The 23225-nt window shown below is 55.0% G+C and overlaps 3 protein-coding genes across 3 annotated transcripts; 2 read left to right on the top strand and 1 right to left on the bottom strand.

Moving 5' to 3' along the window:
• The first annotated feature begins 512 nt into the window (after positions 1-512).
• Positions 513-14269, top strand: ZC3H4 (zinc finger CCCH-type containing 4). The gene is made up of 14 exons (XM_061359449.1): positions 513-682; positions 6379-6598; positions 7075-7185; positions 7314-7536; positions 7921-8063; positions 8145-8232; positions 8925-9070; positions 9241-9348; positions 9432-9548; positions 9746-9850; positions 9931-10277; positions 11037-11404; positions 11517-11765; positions 12867-14269. Exons 1-14 carry the CDS (start codon positions 513-515, stop codon positions 14171-14173), a joined length of 3702 nt encoding a protein of 1233 aa, XP_061215433.1. The 3' UTR covers positions 14174-14269.
• A 2453-nt stretch (positions 14270-16722) lies between these two features.
• On the bottom strand, positions 16723-18666 carry LOC133215421 (protein phosphatase 1 regulatory subunit 14A-like). Its single transcript, XM_061359447.1, has 4 exons — positions 18430-18666; positions 17262-17342; positions 17094-17126; positions 16723-16809 (listed from the first exon to the last, which is right to left on the bottom strand). Exons 1-4 carry the CDS (start codon positions 18664-18666, stop codon positions 16723-16725), a joined length of 438 nt encoding a protein of 145 aa, XP_061215431.1.
• A 1291-nt stretch (positions 18667-19957) lies between these two features.
• On the top strand, positions 19958-23222 carry LOC133215420 (kunitz-type protease inhibitor 2-like; the record flags this gene model as incomplete). The annotated part of the gene is made up of 4 exons (XM_061359446.1): positions 19958-20204; positions 21546-21704; positions 22151-22198; positions 23050-23222. Coding segments are annotated over exons 1-4 (627 nt in total), but the record flags the coding sequence as incomplete, so codon positions are not given.
• Between the last annotated feature and the right edge of the window lie 3 nt (positions 23223-23225).

Genomic DNA, 23225 nt, shown 5'->3' with positions numbered 1-23225 from the left:
CCCGCGCAAACACCGCGCCGGTACCCGGCACTTTCCATCTTTACCGGAGGGGGGGGGGGTACGGAGGGATTCACCTCCCGGTACCGGAGGCCTCTTATCCTCAACCTCAATTAAAACCACCTCAGGCGACTTTTCCCTTCGTTATAACCGCCGCAACAAGGAGTAAAGCCGCATTTGTTCTCTTGAGGAAGCACTTAAACCACCCACCGACCACCATCCCCCCTATGCACCGAGTCAAATGGATTCATCCTCGGCGCCTTTCGTTTTGGGGGGTGCTCGGCAATTTCCGCCGCCGCTCGGCCATTTCCGCCGTTGCTCGGCCCTTTCCGCCGTCGTCTCGGCCCTTTCCGGCCGCCGTGTGGGGCGCTGCCTCGGCGCCATTTTGTGTGCCTGCCCGTGGGCCGCGGGGGCCGGGCCGGGCCTGGGCCGCCGCCCCGCTGTAAGAGTCACTGTGCCCCCGGTTCTCTTCTTCCCCCCCCATCCCTTTCCCCACCACCACCTTTTACCACCCCATGGCCGTGGAGAGCCCCAGTGTCCCCCCTTCGGCCGCCGCTTCCCCTCCAAGCCCTCATTCCAAGCCCCCTTCTCCGTCCTGCCACCACCACCACCACCACCACGACAGCGGCAGCAGCAGCCTCCCCCGGCCGCCGCCGCTCCACCATCACCACGGCCCGGACGAAAGGTCCAGTAACCGCCTCTACCCGAGAGCCTTCTCTGTCTGTCTCTGTCTGTCTGTCCGGCTCCCCGGACCAGGTTTGGGGGCGGAGGTGGTTGGTTGGTGGGGAGGGGGGGGTACCGGTAATGGTTGGAACTGGGAGGTGGGGGGGGGGGGTGTTGGTTAAGGCCGGAGCCTGAGGTGATGGTGGTTTTGGGGGGGGGGGGGGGGTAAGGCCGGAGGTGATTTTGGGGGGGTTTAGGCCCGGTTTTATGGGGGGGGGGAAGAGGAGGAAGAGGCAGCGATAGGGGGGGTTTGGGGGGGGTTGAGGGGGGCAGGAGGCCGCGGCCTAGCGGGGAGTCGGGGCCTGAGGGGGGGGAATGGAGGAGGCCAGGGACTAGGCCGCGGGGGGGGGTTAGGACGTTAATGGGGGTTTTAGGTTATGTAGGGGGGGGTTAGGTGCTTTTAGGGGGGTTTAGGGGGGTTTTAGGTGCTTTTAGGGGGGTTTTAGCTTTTTTTAGGGGGGTTTTAGGTGCTTTTTGGGGGGGTTTAGGGGGGTTTTAGCTGCTTTAGGGGGGGTTAGGTGTTTTTGGGGTGTTTTAGCGGGGTTTTAGCTTCTTTGGGAGGGGTTAGGTGCTTTTGGGGGGATTCAGGGGGGTTTTAGGTGCTTTTGGGGGGTTTAAGCGGGGTTTTAGCTTTTTTAGGGGTTTTTAGGTGATTTTTGGGGTGTTTCAGGGGTGTTTTAACTTCTTTAGGAGGGTTTAGGTGCTTTTGGGGTTTTAGGGGGGTTTTAGCTTTTTTTTAGGGGGGTTTAGGTGCTTTTGGGGTGTTTTAGTGGGGTTTTATCATCTTTAGGTAGGTTTTAAGTGATTTTGGGGTGTTTTAGCTGCTTTAGGGGGGGTTTAGGTGCTTTTGGGGGGTTTTAGGGGGGTTTTAGCTGCTTTAGGGGGGGTTAGGTGTTTTTGGGGTGTTTTAGCGGGGTTTTAGCTTCTTTGGGAGGGGTTAGGTGCTTTTGAGGGGGTTTAGGGGGTTTTATGTGCTTTTGGGGGGTTTAAGCGGGGTTTTAGCTTTTTTAGGGGGGTTTTAGGTGATTTTTGGGGGTTTTACAGGGTTTTAGCTTTATTTAGGGGGGGTTGTAGGTGCTTTTGGGGTGTTTCAGGGGTGTTTTAGCTTCTTTAGGAGGGTTTAGGTGCTTTTGGGGTGTTTTAGTGGGGTTTTACCTTTTTTTTAGGGAGGTTTTAGGTGCTTTTGGGGTGTTTTAGTCGGGTTTTATCTTCTTTAGGTAGGTTTTAAGTGATTTGGGGGTGTTTTAGCTTCTTTAGAGGGGTTTAGATGCTTTTTGGCGTGTTTTAGGGGGGTTTTAGTTTTTTAAGGGGGGTTTAGGTGCTTTTGGGGTGTTTTAGGGGGGTTATAGCTTTTTTTAGGGGGGGTTTAGGTGCTTTTGGGGTGTTTTAGTGGGGTTTTAGTTTCTTTAGGGGGCATTTAGAGGCTTTTGGGGTGGTTTAGGGGTGTTTTAGCTTTTTTAGGGGAGGTTAGGTGCTTTTGGGGTGTTCTAGAGAGGTTTAGCATTTTTAGGGGGGGTTTAGGTGGTTTGGGGGGGATTTTAGCTTCTTTAGGGGGGTTTTTGTCTCTTTAGGGGGGATTTAGCTGCTTTAGGGGTGCCCTATAGCTTCTTTAGGGGGGTTTTAATCCCTTTAGGGGGGTCTTAGCCTCCATAGGGCTGCCCTAGCTACTGGGGGGGGGTTCTCTAACTTGGTACAGGGGGGTCCCTTTGATAGGGAAAGGCTCATATCCAGTGCTCCCAGGCCTTAAAAAGCTTGATATATCCCTATATATCCATGTATATTCCTATGTATCCATATATACCCCTATATATCCATATCTGTGTCCCAGACACACACCCCCCCCATAACTGGAGCCCTTTCCTATTCCCAGCACTTCCATTTCCCAGTTCAAGCCCCTCAGTGGGAAGTCTGGGCAGGCACAAACATGGCCCAAGGGGGGTGTGGGAAGAGGGATCACATCCATAGGGAATTAGAGGGGGAAGTTTCTGCCTTCCCCCCCCCGAGCAGCACAGAGTGGTTTGTTCCTATGTGAAACCAAAGTGCTTTGGCTTGAATCAGGCCATGGGAGCTTTTCCTGCCTCTTCCCAGCACTGAGTAATCCATGAGTAATCCATGAGGAACCCCATGAAGAGCCTATAAGAAACCCATTAGTAACCTGAGGAACCTATGAGTAGTACATGAGTGACCCATGAGTAACCCACGAGGAACCTGTGACTGATCCATGAGTAACCCATGAGTAACCTATGAGTAACCCATAAGTAACCTATGAGTGATCCATGAGTAACCTATGAGTATCCGTGAGTAATCCATGAGTAACCTATGAGTGATCCATGAGTAACCTATGAGTATCCATGAGTAATCCATAAATAACGTGTGAATATCCATGAGTAATCCATAAGTAACCTATGAGTATCCATGAGTAACCTATGAGTATCCATGAGTAATCCATAAGTAACCTATGAGTGATCCATGAGTAATCCACGAGGAACCTATGAGTGATCCATGAGTAACCTATGAGTATCCATGAGTAATCCATAAGTAACCTATGAGTGATCCATGAGTAACTTGAGTATCCATGAGTAATCCATAAGTAACCTATGAATATCCATGAGTAATCCATGAGTAACCTATGAGTAATCCATGAGTAACCCATGAGTGATCCATGAGTAACCTGAGTAAACCTGAAGTGACCTATGACTGATCCATGAGTAACCAATGAGTAACCCATGAGTATCCTATGAGTAACCCATGCGTAATCCACGAGTATCCTATGAGTGATCCATGAGTATCCTATGAGTAACCCATGAGTGATCCATGAGTATCCTATGAGTAACCCATGAGTAACCCCCAAGCTCCTCCACAGGCCCCCATTGTGGAAGCACCGCATTGGTCCCCCCCCAATCCTTAAATCTTCAATGTGACCATTTCAAAGCCCCAAAGTGACCAAAAGCACACTTTCCCCCCCAAAATCGTGCCTGTGGCGACATCCCCACCTCCGCTCCTTCCCAAAGAGGCTGCTCCAGCCTTTGGCCTGGCAAAAAAACAAACAAAAAACCAGCAAAAAGTCACAAAGTTTGGTTAAAATCACGCCAAAAAGTGTCAAAAAAGCAACAAAAAAAGGTGGCAAAGCAAGCACTGTTCCCAAACGTCATCACACACCCCCCCCCATCCCCATGGATCGTATTGGATCCAAGGAAAACCAGGAGCATCCCAGTGCCATTCCCTTGCCCCATCAGGTGCCTTGTGCCCAGCTCCCCTTCACACCATCCCAGGTTCAACACCATTCCCAAGGCTGGGAATTCCCACTTTTCCCTTCCACTTTATGGGATTTGGGATTCCCTGGCTGCCCAAAGCACACATTCCTGCCCCGCTTCCCCTTTTCCCACTGGTGTGGGGGGGCAATTCCCAGTGTTCCCTCTAAGCACACAGTGATGGTTTGCTCCCTAAGATGGGAAAGGGTGGCTCCATCCCTTGCAAACACCCCCCTCAAAGCAGATCCCATGGCATTCCAAAGGGATTTCCACATCAAACACCAGCCAGGGATTGACTTTCCTGCCTTTTTATCCCAGTTTTTAAGGGCCCTGTTCCCTCCATGCCTGAACTTTGCCATGGAATCGGGATTCTTTCCCCCTTTGGCAAAGCAGGAGTTGTTGGCATTGGGAATTCTTAGGGATTGGTGGATGGTTCCATATGGTTAAACAGGAGCAGGAGGAGGCCCAACCCCAGCCCTTTTCCCTGGTGCCATTCCCAGCTCCTCCTGATGCTCAGGATCCCGATGGAGCCGCTCCTCTGTATCCCAGCACAGGGCCCATCCGGATCCTTCCATTCCCTGGATTTCCTTTTCCAAGGGTTTTTGGGCCCAAGCTTTGTAGGGCCAGGTTAAAGCAAATCCCAGTCCCTGGAATTGGGTGTTATTCCAGGAACTGGTGCCAGTGTACCCAGTTCCACAGTAGGATTTCATAGGAGTAATGGGAAAGAGCCATCCTGGAAGCACATTCCCTATGGAAACCCCAGCTGGGAGGAGAGAGAGCTGGGATAAGGATAAATGAGGCTTGGAATTAGGGATGGGCCTGAGGAATCTCCCTTATTCCTTCATGGATGCTCTTCCCACTTTGCTTCCCAATGGGAATGAAACCTAAGGCAAAGAGCTCAGGCCCTTTGGGATCAGGTTGGGATAATCCAGGCTTTTGTGAGGCTGGATTTAACTGTGCTGTTAAACCTAAGGAAAACCGGGAATACAGAGCAGGAGCCAGCCCTGGGATAGGGAACGGAGAGTTGGGAATGCTCCCTATCACTTTGAACTCAGGCTTTTATGGCCAATGCTTGGGTTTTCCCAGCCTGATGCTGTTTGATCCCATTAAATCCAAGTGTTTTCCTCCCCCTGCATCCCTCCTTATCCAGCTCCATCCACAACTGCAGAGGCCTCCCCCCCTTCAACCTCGTGCTTTGCATTCCTGGGATTCAAAGCCTGGAATTCCAAGCCGGCTCCAGCAGTGCCCAGTTCCCACCATGGAAGGGGTGTTCCTGCTTTGTGTGCCTGAAATCCATCCCATTCCCATTTGTTTTCCAGGGATGGGAGCTCTTTCCAACCAGGGGTGACTGGGACAGTGGCCATAATGGTATTCCATAGGTATCCAGCTTTGGAATCACCCAGTTGCTTCCCAGCATCCTCCCTCCCAGCTTAAATCCCAGCTTTCCCAAAGCTTTTCCTGCTGGAATCCCACAGGGAAAGCAGGGTTAGAACCCATCCCAAGGTGTTGGGATGAATGGGATCCCTTCATGGATTCATTCATGGATAATAATGGGCTTTGAGGGTGCAGAGCATCCCAGCTCTGGGTGGCTTCATTCCCTATGCAGGGAATGCTCCATTCCTGGGATTGGGATCATGCCCATGGATACCTTTAAAATCTGGGAATTCCACCTCGGCTTTGGGAGTAATTCCCAAGTGAGCTTCCCTGTGGAGCTGGGGATTTCCTTACTCCAGGAGCCTGTAACATTCCCAGGATGCTTCCAAGGGGTGGAAGTGTCAGGGATCCGCTCCCTAAGGGATGCTTGGGAATGCTGGTGATGGATATAAGCTGGAGTTTGGTTTTTAGGGAAGGGATGAGGATGAGAAGGGGAAGGAAAAGGAGCAGGAATAGGAAAAGGAATAGGAAAAGGAGTAGGAAAAGGAGTAGGAAAAGGAGAAGGAAAAGGATGAGGATCCCCCCCCTTTTGGGTTTCAATCCCACTGCAACAACCTGAATCCTGTTGGGAGACAAGGAAAACCCATGGGAGCAGACAGAATTCCTGCGTATTCCATGCTTAACCCATTCCAAGGCTATGCAGGGTCTCTTGGGGCCCATTCCAGAGTGGAATTCCATGGATGGGGCTTAGGGAATTCTGCTGTGGAAGATTGGGATTCGTTATTCTTCCCTGAGGAATAACAGGGCAACCAATATGGTGCTATCCTTGTCCTGGACCACCAGCATCCACGCTGGGAATGGGCCAACCCTTCCAACACCATTCCCAGCCTTGGAGCTCATTCCCTATGGAATGGGGATGCCTTCTCCTCATTGCTGGTGGGAGATCTGGAGCAGATCCCAGTGGCTATGGAAAACCGGGAATGCGGTGTTGGTGCTGTTTTCCATGCTCATTATCCCTGTTCCCACTCTGCAGGGAGGATGGGGAGCTGGAGGAAGGGGAACTGGAGGATGATGGAGGGGAGGAAGCACAGGATCCCACCGAATCCCAGGAACGGGGCCGGAAGGAGAAGGGGGAAAAGCACCACAGCGACTCGGAGGAGGAGAAATCCCATCGGCGCATGAAGCGGAAGCGTCGGAAAGAGAGGGAGAAGGAGAAGAGGAGGTCCAAGAAGAAGAGGAAATCCAAGCACAAGGTGAGCAGAACCTTGGGAATCTCCCAGGAATCCCTTTCCTGGCCTTACCTTTGGAATACAGCTTGTGGGATAACGATGCCATGGCGTTCCTTTGCCCATCCAAGCCTGGAGAAAACAAGGAATTCCCTATCCCAGCCTCCCAGTTTGGTACATGGGACATGCTAAGGAAAAGCTGGGAGAGCTGGAGCAGCTCCCAGTGCTTAAAAGGGCTACAGGGAACCTGGAGAGGGGCTTTGAGCATGGAATGGGACACAAGGGGGGAATGAGGGGCCGTTGAGATGGGATATTGGGAAGCTGTTCCCTGTGGGATACTGGGATGGGTTAATGGAGAAGGCTTTTCAGGTCCTTTCCACCCCACATCCATGATTCCATGACAACGTGAGCATCCCAAAGAGCCATGGGAGACGTTGGGTGGGGGGAAGAGGCCGGATCCTGGTGCTGATCCGGGATGAAATTCCCTGTATCCCACCCCACAGCGCCATGCATCTTCCAGTGATGACTTCTCAGACTACAGCGAGGACTCAGACTTCAGCCCTGGGGAGAAAGGCCATAGGAAATACCGGGAATACAGCCCTCCCTATGCATCCGTGAGTATCCCATGGGATGCAGGAGCTGCTCCCCATCCAACCACCCCTTTCCTCCTGCTTCCTCTTCCCTAGGTTTAGTTTGCATTGGGAACTGATGGAATTCCCTCTTTCCTCATTCTTCCCCAAAGTCCCACCAGCAGTATCCATCCTCTCACGGCGCTTCCATGCCAAAGAAGAGTTATTCCAAGATGGAAAGCAAGAGCTATGGGATGTATGAGGATTATGAGAACGAGGAATACGCTCAGTACGAGGGAGAGGAGGATGAAGAGCTGGGCAAGGAGGACTACGATGACTTCGTGAAGGAGCTCAACCAGTACCGAAGGGTCAAGGAGGGTTCCCACCGTGGCCGAGGTGCATCCCTACCATGGGATATCGGGAAGCTCTTCCCTATGGAGGTGGTGGCACGCTGGGATGGGTTCAATGGGGAAGGTTTGGGGATGCTTCATCCCCATTGAGGGCCAGGTTGGAGCATCCCTGCCTGTGGATGAGCTTTTAAGCTCTTTTCCATCCCAAACCATTCCATGATCCTATGAAAACCATTTGGGATGGAGCCTGGTCCCATTGTGATGTCCCTGGATGGGATGGGGGGGTTCAAATCCAATTGGCTTCTCCCACAAATGTGATACCTTCACAACCGGGGCTGTGGGATCCCATTCCTGCTCTTCCCATGGCCTCTTCCTGTGCTTCCCAATGGGATGAACCCCATCCCAACCTAACCCATCCCTATATCCACAGGAGGCCGGGGCCGGGGCCGTGGGTACCGGGGCCGAGGTGGCCGTGGTGGGATGCGAGGCCGAGGCCTGGGCCGGGGCAACCGGGGCCGGGGCCGAGGGGAGCACCCGGAGGAGGAGGAGGAGATGTACGAGGAGGAGATGGAGGTGAGCCCCACTTCCCATGGGATCCATGGGAGCCTGGGAAGGATCCCTGCTCCCTCACGCTCCCCCCCTCCTGCCCTGCAGTACTGCGATGCTGAGGAGCCCATGGATGAGGATGACTACATGAAAGAGCTCAACCAGTACCGCAGGAGCAAGGAGAGCCGCGGCCGGGGTGAGGGGAGCCTGCCCTGCCCTTTCCCTTCCATTCCCTTCCCTTCTTCCTTTCCCTTCTCCCTTCCCTTCTTCCCTTCCTTTCCCTTCCTTTCTCTTCCATTCCCTTCCCTTCTTCCTTTCCCTTCTCCCTTCCCTTCTTCCCTTCTTCCCTTCCTTTCCCTTCCTTTCTCTTCCATTCCCTTCCATTCCCTTCCCCCTTCTTCCCTTCTTCCCTCCCTTCCCTTCTTTCTATCCCTTCCCTTCCCTTCTTCCCTTCCCCTCCCTTCCCTTCCCTTCCCTTCCCCTTCCCTTCCCTTCCCTTCCCTTCCCTTCCCTTCCCTTCCCTTCCCTTCCCTTCCTTTCCCCTCCCTTCCCTTCTTCTCCCTTCCTTTCCCTTCCCTTCCCTTCCCTTCTGTTCCTTTCCCTTCCTTCCCCCTGCTCCCTTCTCCCTCCCTTCACCCTTCTCCCTTTCACCTTTTCCTTCTTCTCTCCCTTCCCTTCTTCCCTTCCCTTCCCTTCCCTTCCCTTCCCTTCCCTTTCCTTCCCTTCCCATCCCATCCCTTCCCTTCCCTTTCCGTTTCCCTTTCCACTCCCTTCCCTTCCCTTTCCCATCCCATCCCTTTCCCTTTCCCATTCCATTCCCTCCCCTCCTCTCCTCTCCCCTCCCCTCTCCACAAGCACTGGTCTGAGATCCAAGGGGATCTGTTTCAGGTTTGAACCGAGGCCGTGGCCGTGGTCCCAGAGGAAGAGGGAACAAAGGGATGGGCCGAGGCCGGGGCCGAGGTGGGAACAGGAGCGGGATGGGGAAAGGTGGTGGCATGAATGAAGAGGATGATTACTACGACGAGGACATGGGGGTGAGTACCGGGGTTCCTGCTCCCTCCATTGGGATGCTCTAAACCCAGCCACACTCCCAAGGGAATCCCCAATGGGTCTTCCCAGCAGCCATGTTTCATCCCAAATCCCTGTGGGGACTTCTCCCTGCTTCCCATTTCCAATTCCCTATGGAATTCCCTGCATCCCATAGGACGGCGGTGGGAATTACCGCCGCAACGACCACGACAAACCCCACCAGCAGGCAGACAAGAAGGGCAAAGTGATCTGCAAGTACTTTGTGGAGGGCCGGTGCACCTGGGTAAGGAGGAAACCCGGAGCATCCTTAGGGATGCAGCCATGGATCCCGAGGCTGCTCCGGTACCACCTCCCGCTCCTCCTCAGGGCGACCACTGCAACTTCAGCCACGACATTGAACTGCCAAAGAAACGGGAGCTCTGCAAGTTCTACATCACTGGTTACTGTGCCCGGGCTGAGAACTGCCCCTACATGCATGATATCCTATGGGATTCGGCCTGGATCAGCCCTGCTGGGATGCACAAGGAGCGGGGAACTGGGATGTGCAGCTCCTCCTGGTGGAAAAGTGGGGGGATTTGGAAGGAAAAGGAAGGGCAACACGATGGGGGGGGTTGTACTGGTGTAAATGCATGTATAACGGGAGCATCCATTGGGATTTTCCTTAACTCCCAGCACGGGACTTCCCGTGTAAGCTCTTCCACACCACAGGCAACTGCATCAATGGGGATGACTGCATGTTCTCCCATGAACCCCTCACCGAGGAGACCCGGGAGCTGCTGGATAAGGTACAGGGGGGGACCCTGCTTTGCTTCCCAACATTGGGAATGCTCCCTGGAATCACCCCTTCCTCCCTTCCCCATCCCAGATGCTGGCGGATGACGCGGAAGCGGGCGCCGAGGATGAGAAGGAAGTGGAAGAGCTCAAGAAACAAGGAATCAACCCCCTCCCCAAACCCCCCCCCGGGGTCGGGCTGCTCCCAACCCCCCCCCGACCCCCTGGCCCCCCAGCTCCAACGTCTCCCAATGGGAGGCCGATGCCTGGGGGTCCCCCCCCGCCTCCTCCCCCTCCGTTGCCCCCCCCCGGGCCGCAGATGCCCCCCCCCATGCATGAGCCACTGTCCCCCCAGCAGCAGGATATGTACAAGAAGATCCCATCGCTGTTTGAGATCGTGGTGAGGCCCACGGGGCAGCTGGCAGAGAAGCTGGGAGTCAGGTTGGTGATGAGCATCCCCCCCCCCATCCCCATCCCCATCCATGGGGGCTTGGATCCATGGGAGGAAGGGAAGGATCCGGCAGATCCATGAGCAAGGGCATCTTCCATAGGGATTGTGGCCTTGGGTACCAAACCTTCTCCATAGTGAGGGGACAACTTCCATAGGGAACATGGCCTTGGGTACCAAACCATCTCCATCCTCATAGTGAGGGGCATGTTCCATAGGGAATGTGGCCTTGGGTACCAAACCTTCTCCATAGTGAGGGGACAACTTCCATAGGGAACATGGCCTTGGGTACCAAACCTTCTCCATCCTCATAGTGAGGGGCATGTTCCATAGGGAATGTGGCCTTGGGTACCAAACCTTCTCCATCCTCATAGTGAGGGGACAAGTTCCATAGGGAACGTGGCCTTGGGTACCAAACCTTCTCCATCCTCATAGTGAGGGGACATCTTCCATAGGGAATGTGGCCTTGGGTACCAAACCTTCTCCATCCTCATAGTGAGGGGCACGTTCCATAGGGAACATGGCCTTGGGTACCAAACCTTCTCCATAGTGAGGGGACAAGTTCCATAGGGAATGTGGCCTTGGGTACCAAACCTCCATAGTGAGGGGACAACTTCCATAGGGAATGTGGCCTTGGGTACCAAACCTTCTCTATCCTCATAGTGAGGATGTGTCCCACCCCCCCCAAGATTCCCATGGGATCATCCCAGCCCATCAGTGTCCATCCCTCCATGTTTTCCTTTGTTTTCCAGGCACCCAGGTCCACCCCCTCCAAGATTCCCTGGACCAGGAGGACCCCCAGGACCCATGGGGCCTGGACCCATGCACCCTGACATGCATCCGGACATGCATCCCGACATGCATCCTGACATGCATCCCGACATGCACCCGGATATGCACCCGGACATGCACCCGGATATGCACCCGGACATGCCGATGGGCCCTGGGATGAATCCTGGCCCTCCCATGGGTCCTGGCCCCCCCATGATGCCCTATGGGCCGGATGATTCCCCACATTCCGGAATGATGCCACCCGGTCCACCCGGTCAAGGCTTCTATGATAACTTCTACCAGCAGCAGGAAGGGCTGGAGATGGATCATGGAATGATGGGAGACCCAGGTACATCCCAAGCAGCAGAGAGGGGATATTCCCGGGATACTGAGCAGGAAAAGGATGGGGAATGGGGGGGTATTGATGGGATCTGCTTCTCCTTGGATTCTCTTGTTAACAGATGACTATGGAGGCTATGAGGAGCTGGAAGGACCCCCGGGAGAGCACATGTTCCCTGATCCCTCCATGGATCCCGATGCCCTGTGTGAAGGAGGCCCCCCCGGCTTGGCCAAGCCTCCGGGCAGCATTCCCGACTTCCTGCCCTCGGCACAGAGGGCTCTGTACCTGCGCATCCAGCAGAAGCAGCAGGAGGAGGAGGAGAGGGCTCGGAGGCTGGAGAGCAGCAAGCAGGAGCGTGAGAATGAGGAAGGCAAGTGGGAAAATGGGGGTTTTCCAGGTGGGATCTGGAGGTGGGAGCTTGGAAAGGAGGAGGAATGGGGGGAGCAAAGGGAATTGAATAGGGAAGAGGGAGAGCTGAGCGCATTGGAGAGCATCTGCAGTGTACCAAGGGGAGGGAGGGGAGCTGGAGAAGTGGGAAGCAGGGGGTGGAATGGGAGTGGAGTGTGGTGTGGGGAGGGGGAGAGGGAGAGGGAAAGGGAAAGGGAAAGGGAAAAGGGGAGAGCAGGAGGAAGAGAGAAAGGGGAAAGGGAAAAGGGAGAAGAGAGGGAAAGGGAAAGGAAGACAGAAAGGGAAAAGAGGAAGAGGGAAGGGGAGAGGAAGAGGGAAAGGGAAAAGGAAAGGAAGAGAGAAAGGGAAAGGAAGAGAGAAAGGGAAAAGGAGAGGGAGAGGGAAAGGGGAAAGGGAGGGAAAGGGAAAAGGGAGAGGAGAGGGAAAGGGAAAGGAAGACAGGGAAAAGAGGGAAAAGGAGAGGAAGAGGGAAAGGGAGAGGGAAAAGGAAAAGGAAAGGGAAAGGGAAAGGAAGAAGGAGAGGGAAAGGGAAAAGAAGAGGGAAAGGGAGAGGGAAAAGGAAAAGGAAAGGGAAAGGGAGAGGAACGGGAAGGGAGAAGGAAAGGGAAAGAGGAGAGGGAAAGGGAAAAGAAGAGGGAAAGGGAGAGGAACAGGGAAAGGGAGAGGGAAAAGGAAAACGAAAGGGAGGGAAAGGGAAAGGAAGAGAGAAAGGGAAAGGGAAAAGGAAAGGGAAAGGGAGAGGGAAAAGGAAAACGAAAGGGAGGGAAAGGGAAAGGAAGAGAGAAAGGGAAAGGGAAAAGGAAAGGGAAAGGGAGAGGGAAAGGGAAAAGAAGAGGGAAAGGGAGAGGAACAGGGGAAGGGAAAAGGAGAGGGAAAGGGGAAGGCAGAGGGGAAGGCAGAGGGATGTGCTCGGCATCCCAGTGGCAGGAGCAGGGATTGCCGAGGCTGCCACGCACCAAAACACGGGAAAGCGGTTGGGAAACCGGGATTTGGGATCAGGGAGAGGGGCTTCCCATGTGCTTCCCATCTGTCCCCCTTCACCTCCTCCTCCTCCTCCCAGCAGGCGATCCCGGGAACTGGTATTCCAGCGACGAGGACGAGGGTGGCAGCAGCGTCACCTCCATCCTCAAATCCCTCCGGCAGCAGAGCTCCGGGAACGCCGCCCGCCCGCACAAAGGCCAGGCCGGGAGCAGCTCCCGCCCGGCCGATCCCCGCCTCCGGGATCCCCGTTTATCCCGGAATTCCGATGCCAGCGGAGAACCGGGCCCCTCGGACCCCCGCCTCGCCCGCCACGTTCCCAAAGCGGAGCAGAAACCCCCTCTGCTTCCCGATGATGAGGAAGGGGAGCGGGCTCTCCGGGATAAACCCATCAGTATCCCATTGGATGCTCTTCCCGGCCATTCCCTACGGGATCCGCGCTCCCAGCTCCAGCAGTTCAGCCACATCAAGAAGGACGTGGTCCTCAACAAGCCCAACTTCGCCCGCATGATCCTATGGAGCCCTGAGGATCTCATCCCGCTCCCTATCCCAAAGCAGGAATTCATCCCCATCCCGGCCGCCCTCCAAGCCATGCCCAGCCTGGATCCGCGCCTCAACAGATCCCAATCGGATCCCAGGCAACGAGCGGGAAGCGCGCCGGGAGACGCCAATCCCTCGGGATCGGGATCGGGATCGGGGCTCCCGGATTTCGAGCTCCTTTCCCGGATCCTAAAGACGGTGTCGGCGGGGGGGAGCCCCCAAAGCGACAAACCCAGCGACCCCCGCGTGCGCAAAGCTCCCGCTGATCCCAGGCTCCAGAAATCCATGGATCCATCCCCATCCCGAGCTTCCAAACCTACGGATCCCGCTCCGGGAGGGGAAACGGCTCCAGCCATTGCTCCCTATGACCCCCGGCTCCTGACTGGCACCGGGCAGAGCAGCGTCCTCAGCGCCATCAGCCTCTATGATCCCAGAACTCCCAACTCGGGTGGCAAAGCCTCCGAGCCCATTCCCGAGGGATCTTCCAAGGCTTCGGAATGTGGGAAACCCCCCCCTAAACCCAAGGAACCCCTTTTTGTCCGACGTTCCGCTCTGGAACAACCCGACACCGACAAAGGAAGCGGCGAATCCGCTACGGACAGGTACAACAGCTACAACCGCCCTCGTCCCAAAGCCACCGGGAATACCGCGGATCCCAGTGCTCCCCATCCCGGTATCCATAACCTCCCAGTCCCCCCTGTCTATGGGATGGTGAAACAGAGCTCCAAATCCGGAGCCGGCAGCCCCTTTGCTGGGAATAGCCCGGCCCAGGACAGCGAGCAGCAGGATGCTGCATCCCTCAAGGATGTCTTCAAGGGCTTTGATCCCACAGCGTCGCCTTTTTGCCAGTAGGATTCCCAGTGATTCCCAACCATTCCCGGCACCGCTCCTGGGATTTGGGGTGTTCTTTTGGTTCTTTGCCATTTATTTTAAGCCCATTAGCGCTCACTTTAGCCGTAGATCCTGTATATAACCCCCTCCCGTCCATTCCCAATGGAATTCCCATTGGAATTCCCGATTTTCCCCCTTCCCAAAACCATGTTTTCCATGAGAAATCAGCGTTTTCCTCTGATACAAAGCGGCGTTTCCATCGTTTTCCTGCTTTTCCCAACCCAATCCCTGATCAAAGTCATCCCAGGGTGGGGGGGGGAATCGGGAATGTTCCATTGGGCACCTCCACCTTCCCAAAGCCACGTTTCAGCCCCAAATCCCACCATTCCCACCTTTTTTCTATGGGCCATGAGCAAAAACCTCCCTAAAAAAGGTGGGAATCGGGCTTTGCGTCCATCGCTTCCCGCTTGCATCCGGTTTTCCTGGGTGTTTTGGGGTTTTTTTTAGCGGAATTCCATGATTTTTACACTTTGGGATTCTCGGGATCTTTCCAACACCCCCCCCCCCCCCCAAACCGAGCCAAAAAGCAGGAAAAAAAGAGAAGGAAAAGTTTCTATTCTTGACATTAAATTATTCCGCTCCCATTCCTTCGCTCCTGCGGGATTTGCAGCTGGAAAAGGGGGATTTAGGGGCCCAAAAAGAGGCCGGAGATGGAATTTGGGTCTAAAGTGGTGTTTTCCCTATGGATCCCCGGACCAGGAGGGTTTGGGGTTTGGGGTTTGGGGGGGGGGGTGGTTTGGGGGTGTTCCATTGTAATAAAGGTGTAAATACCAGTGGGAGTCGAGGCTGGAAAACTGGGAATGGCGCCCGGAGAATGGGTGCCTATAGGGGTGGATGGGGTGTATATAGGGGTGTATATGGGGTATATAGGGGTGTGTGTATATAGGGTGTATATAGGGGTGTATATGGGGTGCGTGTAGGGGTGGATGGGGTGCGTATAGGGCTGTATATGGGGTGTGCATAGGGCTGTATATGGGGTGTGTATAGGGGTGTATATGGGGTGTGTATAGGGGTGAATGGGGTGTGTATAGGGGTGTATATGGGGTGTGTATAGGGGTGTATATGGGGTGCGTATAGGGGTGAATGGGGTGTGTATAGGGGTGTATATGGGGTGTGTATAGGGGTGTATATGGGGTGTGTATAGGGGTGTATATGGGGTGCATACAGGGGTGTATATGGGGTGTGCATAGGGGTGTATATGGGGTGTGTATAGGGGTGTATATGGGGTGCATATAGGGGTGGATGGGGTGTATATAGGGGTTATAGGGGTGTGTATAGGGTGATGGGGTGTGTATAGGGGTGGGTGATGGGGTGCATATAGGGGTGTATGGGGTGTGTATAGGGGTGGATGGGGTGCATATAGGGGTGGATGGGGTGCATATAGGGGTGTGGGGTGATATAGGGGTGAATGGGGTGTATATAGGGGTGAATGGGGTGCATATAGGGGTGTATATGGGGTGTGTATAGGGGCATATGGGGTGCATATATGGGTGGATAGGGTTCATATGGGGGGGTGTGGATGCATTTGGGGGACTTGGCGTGCACATAGGGATGTATGGGGTGCATAGGGGGGTTTGGGGGGTGCATATGGGGGGGTTGGGGTGAATATGGGGGTTTTGGGGTGTGTATATGGTGCATATGGGAGGGTTTGGGGTACATATAGGGGTATATGAGGGGGTTGGGGTTGCATATGGGGGGATTTGGGGTGCATATAGGGGTGTATGGGGTGCATATATGGATGTATGGGGTGCATATATGTATGTATGGAGTCCACATGAGGGTGTATGGGGGGGGGTTTGGGGTGCATATGCAATCCCCCCCCCCAGAGCTGGCTTGGGGGACACCCCCCCCATTGCATTCAGCCGCGGGGGTGGCAGTTTTGGGGTGCCCCCCCCCCCAATTTCACCCCATAGAAGTGAGTTGGGAAGAAGCGGGGCCCCCCCGGGAATGGAATGGAACCGGCGGCGGGGGGGCACTTCCTGCCAGATGTTCCTGACATCTGGATTCTTCCATCAACAGCTGGCGGGGGGGGGGAAGCTCATGACGCAAATGGGGGGGCCTTGGGGACAAAGGGGGGGGCATATTTTGGGGGTGTCCCAAGTTATTTGGAGCATCCCAAGCTTATCGGGGGGGCCCCACATTTTGGGGGTGCCCTTTTTTTTGGGGGGAGGTCCCATTTTGGGGGGATCCCATTTTTTGGGGGGGGCCCATATATTGGGAGGGTCCCATTTTTTGGGGGGGGGCCCATATATTGGGAGGGTCCCATTTTGGGGGGGGGAGAGTGTCCCATTTTGGGGGGGTAACCATATTTTGGGGGTGTCCCCCATAATTATGGGGGGGTCCCCATTTTGGGGGGTCCCCATTTTGGGGTGGGTGCCCAATCACACCCCACCCATGCGGCACAATAAGGGTTTATTGGGGGGGGGGGATGGTTAAATACAAGCCCAGGGGGTGCTGGGTGCTGGGGGGGGGGAGTGGGGGGGTGGTCCCCTTTTGTGGCCCCCCCTCGGTTATGGGGGGTCCTCGGGGCTGGGTCTTTGCAGGAGCTGCTGCTTCGGGAGCCCCTTGAGCTGCACCAGGAGCTGTTGGATGAAGTCCTTTGGGGGGGGTAATGGATTAATTAGCCCCTCCCCATTTATTAACATCCCCCTTTAATTACCCCCCCCCCCCGGAAAAGGAAGTGCCCCCCCCCCCCCCAAAGGGCACAACCCTCAATGAATGTTTTTGCCTTTTAAAGCCCTGTTTGGAGCCACAACAGCCAAAAGGGAGATACCAAAAGTGGGGGGGTTCATAAGGGGGGGGGTTCATAAGGGGGGGGTCCAATGTATGTGCCCCCCCCCCCCGCCCTATAAAACACCCCCCCCTCCCCATAGGTGCGTACCTGAGGATCGGCGCTGCAGGACTTGAGGATGAGCTGGATGCAGGGATGGATGCAGGGATGGATGCAGGGATGGATGCAACCATTGATGAAGGGGGGGGGTTACGCGTGTGTCCCCCCCCCCCAAACACGCGTGGCCCCCCCCCTCAATCTAACCCCCCCCCCCCCAACCTGCAGCTTTTGGGCTCGCTCCTCATCCGTCTCCAGCTCCAGGAGCTCGTCGATGTTCACCTCATCCGGTATCTCCTGCTCCTGCCGTGGACATGGGGGGGCTCCGGTGTCCCCAGTGGTGCCCCCTATCCCTGGCACCCCCCTGTTTCCACCCGTCTCCCCCCGTTCCCTGCCATGGTCTGGTCCAACCGGTCCCCATCCCGAGCATCCTTCTCCAGCCGGGATCTGGTGCTGAGCATCCCGGTCCTGGTCCCGTTGTAACCCCCGGGTCCCATTCCCGTTCCCATCCCTGTTCCCGTTCCCGTTCCCGTTCCCATCCCGCTCCCGTTATCTCTGGGTCCCATTTTCACCCCCGGTCCCTCTCCCACTCCCTTTCTCGCTCCCATCCCTGTTCCCGTTCCCGTTCCCACCCCGCTCCCGTTATCTCTCCCTGCCCCGTTATCACTCCCACCCCTGGTTCCGGTCCCGTTGTTGCTCCCGGTCCCGATCCCGCTCCCGTTCTCTCTCCCCGTCCTGTTCCCGTTCTCTTTCCCGGTCCCATTCCTGCCCCCGCTCCCGTTCTGTCTCCCATCACGGTTCCCGTTCCCCTTCTCTCTCCCGATCCCGTTCTCACTCCCACCCCTGTTCCCGGTCCCGTTCTCTCTCCCGGTCCCGATCCCGTTCTCGCTCCGTTCCCGTTCTCTCCCCGCTCTCGGTCCCGTTCCCGTTCTCTTCCCACTCCGCTCCCGTTATCTCCCCACTCCATTCCCATTCTCTCCCCGCTCCATTCCCGTTCTCTCCCCGCTCCATTCCCGTTCTCTCCCCCTCCATTCCCGTTCTCCCCCCTCCATTCCCGTTCTCTCTCCCCCGCTCCATTCCCGTTCTCCAACCCCCTCAATTCCCGTTCTCTCCCCCCTCCATTCCCGTTCTCTCTCTCCCGTTCCCGTTCTCTCTCCCCCCTCCATTCCCGTTCTACCCCCTCCATTCCCGTTCTCCCCCCCCCCATTCCCGTTATCCCCCCCGTCCATTCCCGTTCTCTCTCTCCCGTTCCCGTTCTCTCCCCGCTCCATTCCCGTTCTCCCCCCGCTCCATTCCCGTTCTCTTTCTCCCGTTCCCGTTCTCTCTCCAACCTCCATTCCCGTTCTCCCCCCGCTCCGCTCCCGTTCTCCCCCCGTGCCCGTGCCCGTACCCGTCCCCGGTACAGCTCCTGGAGCCCGCTGTCGATCCAGCTCTCGGTATCGAGCCTCCGCTGCAGCTCCCTCCGGTTGTATTTGACCGTGGCCCGGGCCGGGCGCCGCTGCAGCGCGGGGCTGCGGGCGGAGGGCGGGGGGCGCCCAGGGGAACCCCCCCCACCCCCACCCAGGGAACCCCCCCCCGGGGAGCCCCCGCCCCGGCCCTGCCGCCGCCCCACGCGGTGCGCGGCCATCGCTCGGCGCAGGGAATGGGGCGGGGACTAAAGGGGGCGGGGTCTAAAAGGGGGCGGGGACTAAAGGGGGCGGGGACAAAGGGAGACCCCTATAGAGACCACTAGCACCCATAGAGCCCTATAGCGCCCATAGAGGTATATAGTGCCCGTGGAGATCTGTAGTGCCTATGAAGCCCTATAGCACCCGTGGAGCCCTATAGTGGCCATAGAGCCCTATAGAGACCATAGAGACATATAGAGCCCATAGCGCCCTATAGCGCCCATAGAGGCATATAGTGCCCATAGAGACCTGTAGCACCCATGAAGCCCTATAGCACCCATGGAGCTCTATAGCACCCATGGAGCCCTATAGCAATCAAGGAGGCCTATAGTGCCCATAGAGACCTATAGCACCCATAGAGCCCTACAGCACCAGTAGAGACCTATAGCACCCATACAGCCCTAGAGCACCCATACAGTCCTAGAGTGCTCACGGAGACATTTAGTGCCCAGGGCACCCTATAGCACCCATAGAGACCTATAGCACCCATGGAGCCCTATAGCGGCCATAGAGACCTGCAGCACCCATGGAGACCTATAGCACACATAGTGCCCCACAGTGCCCACAGCTCTCCTAATTCTATATTCTCCCTAGTCCCTATAGCACCCTCTAGTCCCCATAGAGCCCTATAATGCCTATAGTACCTTATAGATCCCATAGAGCCCTATAGCACCCAAAGGTCTTCTAACTCTATAGGCCCCCTAGTCCCTATAGCGCCCCGTAGCTCCCTATGGCTCCTATGGCACCCTATAGCTGCTGGGGGACCCTATATCCCCATAGTGCCCTATAGCGCTTACAGCTCCCCTAAACCCATATCCTTTTATAGCTCCTATATTCCCCACTGCCCCTATATCCCCTATAGCGCCCTATAGGCTTCATAGGGTCTGTTGCTCCCATAGCACCCAGTATCCCCCATAGACCCCTATATTCCCCGTAGACCCCTATATTCCCTATAGGCTCCATAGGGTCTATAGCTCCCATAGTGCCCAGTAACCCCATAGACCCCTATATTCCCCATAGACCCCTATATTCCCTATAGGCTCCATAGGGTATATAGCTCCCATAGTGCCCAGTAACCCCCATAGACCCCTATATTCCCCATAGACCCCTATATTCCCTATAGGCTCCATAGGGTCTATAGCTCCCATAGTGCCCAGTAGCCCCATAGACCCCTATATTCCCTATATTCCCTATAGCTCCCATACCGCCACCTCCCCACCAGCGACGCTGCAGCGCTGTTTCGCGAGCCGCATGCAAATGAAGGGGCGGGGAGGGGCCATCTGGGCGTGGTTTCGACGTGGGCGTGGCCTCGCCCTCAACTGTGACGGCACTGCTGGGCAGGGGGCGTGGCTTAGCCGCGGTGGGGGACGGGACGAGACGGCGCACCTGAGAGACGTCACAGCAATGGCGGCGCTCGGGAGGCTGTTACCGCTGCTGCTGCTCCTCCCCGCGGCCTCCGCCGAGCCCCGGCCTGGGCCCAGCGGCCTCCCCGTGCCCGGTAATGGCGTTAACGGGGTCGTTAACGGGGTTCCTGTCGTTATCGGGGTCGTTATTGGGGCCGTTAACGGGGTTCCCGTCGTTATCGGGGCCGTTAACGGGGTTCCTGTCGTTATCGGGGCCGTTAACGGGGTTCCTGTCGTTATCGGGGTCGTTAACGGGGTTCCGGTCGTTATCGGGGTCGTTAACGGGGTTCCTGTCGTTATCGGGGCCGTTAACGGGGTTCCCGTCGTTATCGGGGCCGTTAACGGGGTTCTTGTCGTTATCGGGGCCGTTAACGGGGTTCTTGTCGTTATCGGGGCCGTTAACGGGGTTCTTGTCGTTATCGGGGCCGTTAACGGGGTTCCCGTTGTTATCGGGGTTATTGTCATCATTGACCCAATTATTTGGGTTATTAATGGGTTTATTCTCATTATTTGGCCCATTATTGGGGTTATTCTCAGTATTGGGGTTATTAATGGGGTTATTCTCAATATTGGGTCCATTATTTGGTTATTAATGGGTTTATTCTCATTATTTGGCCCATTATTGGGGTTATTCTCAGTATTGGGGTTATTAATGGGGTTATTCTCAATATTGGGTACATTATTTGGTTATTAATGGGTTTATTCTCATTATTTGGCCCATTATTGGGGTTATTCTCATTACTGGGTTTATTATTGGGTTTATTCTCACTATTTGGTCCATTTTTGGGTCCGTACTCATTATTGTTCATTATTCATTTTATTAATGAGTTTCTTCCCATTTTGTGGCCCATTCTTGGCTTTATTCCCATTATGTCCTTCATTTTTGGCTTTATTCCCATAATTTGGTCCATTTGTGGTTTTATTCCCATTATTTCCTTCATGTTTGCCTTTATTCCCATTATTTCCTTCATATTTGCCTTTATTCCCATTATTTCCTTCATTTTTGGCTTTATTCCCATTATTTCCTTCATATTTGCCTTTATTATCATTATTTCCTTCATATTTGCCTTTATTCCCATTATTCCTTTCATTCTTGCCTTTATTCCCATTATTTCCTTGATTTTTTGCTTTATTCTCCTTCTTGGGTCCAATTTTTTGGGTCCATTCTTGAATTTATCCCCATTATTCCCTTCATTCTTGCCTTTCTTCCCATTCGCAGCTCCATCATCACCATTCTTTGCTTCATTACCCCATCATTAGCCCATCCCTTGGGTCCCATCCCCATCCCCATCCCATCCCCATCCCATCCCCATCCCCATCCCCATCCCATCCCCATCCCATCCCCATCCCCCACCCCCATCCCCATCCCATCCCCATCCCATCCCCACCCCATCCCCATCCCCACCCCATCCCCACCATGAACCCTCTCCCCCCAGGTCCCTGCTGGCTGCCCAAGGCCGTGGGCCGGTGCCGCGCCGCGGTGCCGCGCTTCTGGTTCAACAGCACCAGCGGCTCCTGCCAGGCCTTCACCTACGGCGGCTGCGACGGCAACGCCAACAACTTCGCCACGGAGCGGGAATGCCGGGAGAGCTGCGGTGAATCCATAGGGAACGGGGTTGGGAAGGCGCTGGGATCGTTCCCACTCGATCCCATAGGCAAACAGCCCCAAAACGGGGCCAAATCCTGCTTTGGGGTTGGGTGTGTGGTTGCAAACCCTATTTAATAACCCTTTAAAATGGGATATTTGGGGTCTTTTGGAGCAGTTGGGGGTCACCCCCCCCCCACCCCATAAAATGAGGATTTTCATGGTTTGGCCTCAAAACTGCTCCGAAAGAAGCTCAAAATGGGGCATTTGAGGTGCTTTTGGATGCTGAACACCTCCAAAATCCCCCCCAAATCGGCTCATTTTGGGGGGGGTGTGTGTAGCTTTTAGCCACTAGATCTCATTCATTCCTCATTTTGGCCTCTTCCCCCCCAAAACGAGCCATTTCTGCCCTTTTTGACCCCAAATAATGCTCTTTTGGTGCTGTTTCCACCCCAGCTCCACTCCGCTCCTTGCCTGGGCCCAGCACTGCCTCCAGCTATGCCGGTAACTGCTTGCCCCCTCCGCCCCATGTGCCCTATGTGTGCCCTATACATGTGCCCTATACATGCCTTATATGTTCCCTCTATATGCCCTTTATGTTCCCTATATACATGCCCTATATGTGCCATACATATTCCCTTTATATGCCCCGTATGTTCCCTATATATGCCCCACATATGTACTTCTATACGTGCCTTATCACAGTATCACAGTATCACAGTAGGTTAGAGATTGGAAGGGACCTCAAAAGATCATCTAGTCCAATCCCCCTGCCGGAGCAGGAACACCTAGATAAGGTTACACAGGAACGTGTCCAGGCGGGTCTTGAATGTCTCCAAAGAAGGAGATTCCACAACCTCCCTGGGCAGCCTGTTCCCTACATTTCTCTATCCATGCCGTATATGTTCCCTATATACATTTCTCTATACATGCCCTATATGTTCCCTATATACATTCTTTATATACGTTCCCTATACGTGCCTTATACATGCCCTATGTACGTCCCCTGTATGTTCCCTATACATGTTCCCTATACGTTCCCTATGTACATTCCTTATGTACATGCCCTATACACGTTCCCTATATGTTCCCTATATACACTCCCTATGCATTCCCTATATACATGCCCTATATATGTTCCCTGTATACGTTCCCTATACACAATCCCTATATGTTCCCTATATATGTTCCCTATATGTTCCCTATATACATGCCCTATACACATACCCTATATACGCTTCCTATGCATTCTCCTATATACGTTCCCTGTATACACTCCCTATATACACTCCCTATATACATACCCTATATACGTTCCCCACACTGATGCCCTCTCTTTACCCCTCCCCCCATAGAGCACTGCCTGGCTCCCGCGCAGACCGGGCCGTGCCGCGCCGCTTTCCCGCGCTGGTTTTACAGCCCGCGCGACGGCGCGTGCCGCCGCTTCATTTACGGCGGTTGCCAGGGCAACCGCAACAACTACGGCAGCCGGGAGGAGTGCTGGAAGCGCTGCGGCCGCGGTGAGCGCCCC

Source organism: Neopsephotus bourkii, unplaced genomic scaffold, assembly GCF_033783945.1.
Source record: "Neopsephotus bourkii isolate Nb327-2 ecotype Australia unplaced genomic scaffold, CSIRO-AGI_Nbou_v1 NB_978, whole genome shotgun sequence".
NCBI lineage: Eukaryota > Metazoa > Chordata > Aves > Psittaciformes > Psittacidae > Neopsephotus > Neopsephotus bourkii.
Note: the sequence above shows the minus strand (reverse complement) of the source record. Positions and strands in the feature narration are given on the sequence as shown.

Coding starts and splice junctions, on each gene's coding strand:
- ZC3H4 (XM_061359449.1), top strand. CDS start 513: ATGGCCGTGGAGAGCCCCAGTGTCCCCCCTTCGGCCGCCGCTTCCCCT. Junction 683..6,378: donor CACCACGGCCCGGACGAAAG/GTCCAGTAACCG, acceptor CCCACTCTGCAG/GGAGGATGGGGAGCTGGAGG. Junction 7,537..7,920: donor GGGTTCCCACCGTGGCCGAG/GTGCATCCCTAC, acceptor CTATATCCACAG/GAGGCCGGGGCCGGGGCCGT.
- LOC133215421 (XM_061359447.1), bottom strand. CDS start 18,666: ATGGCCGCGCACCGCGTGGGGCGGCGGCAGGGCCGGGGCGGGGGCTCC. Junction 17,343..18,429: donor AGGAGCTGTACCGGGGACGG/GTACGGGCACGG, acceptor TGTCCACGGCAG/GAGCAGGAGATACCGGATGA. Junction 16,810..17,093: donor CCTGCAGCGCCGATCCTCAG/GTACGCACCTAT, acceptor CCCCCCCCAAAG/GACTTCATCCAACAGCTCCT.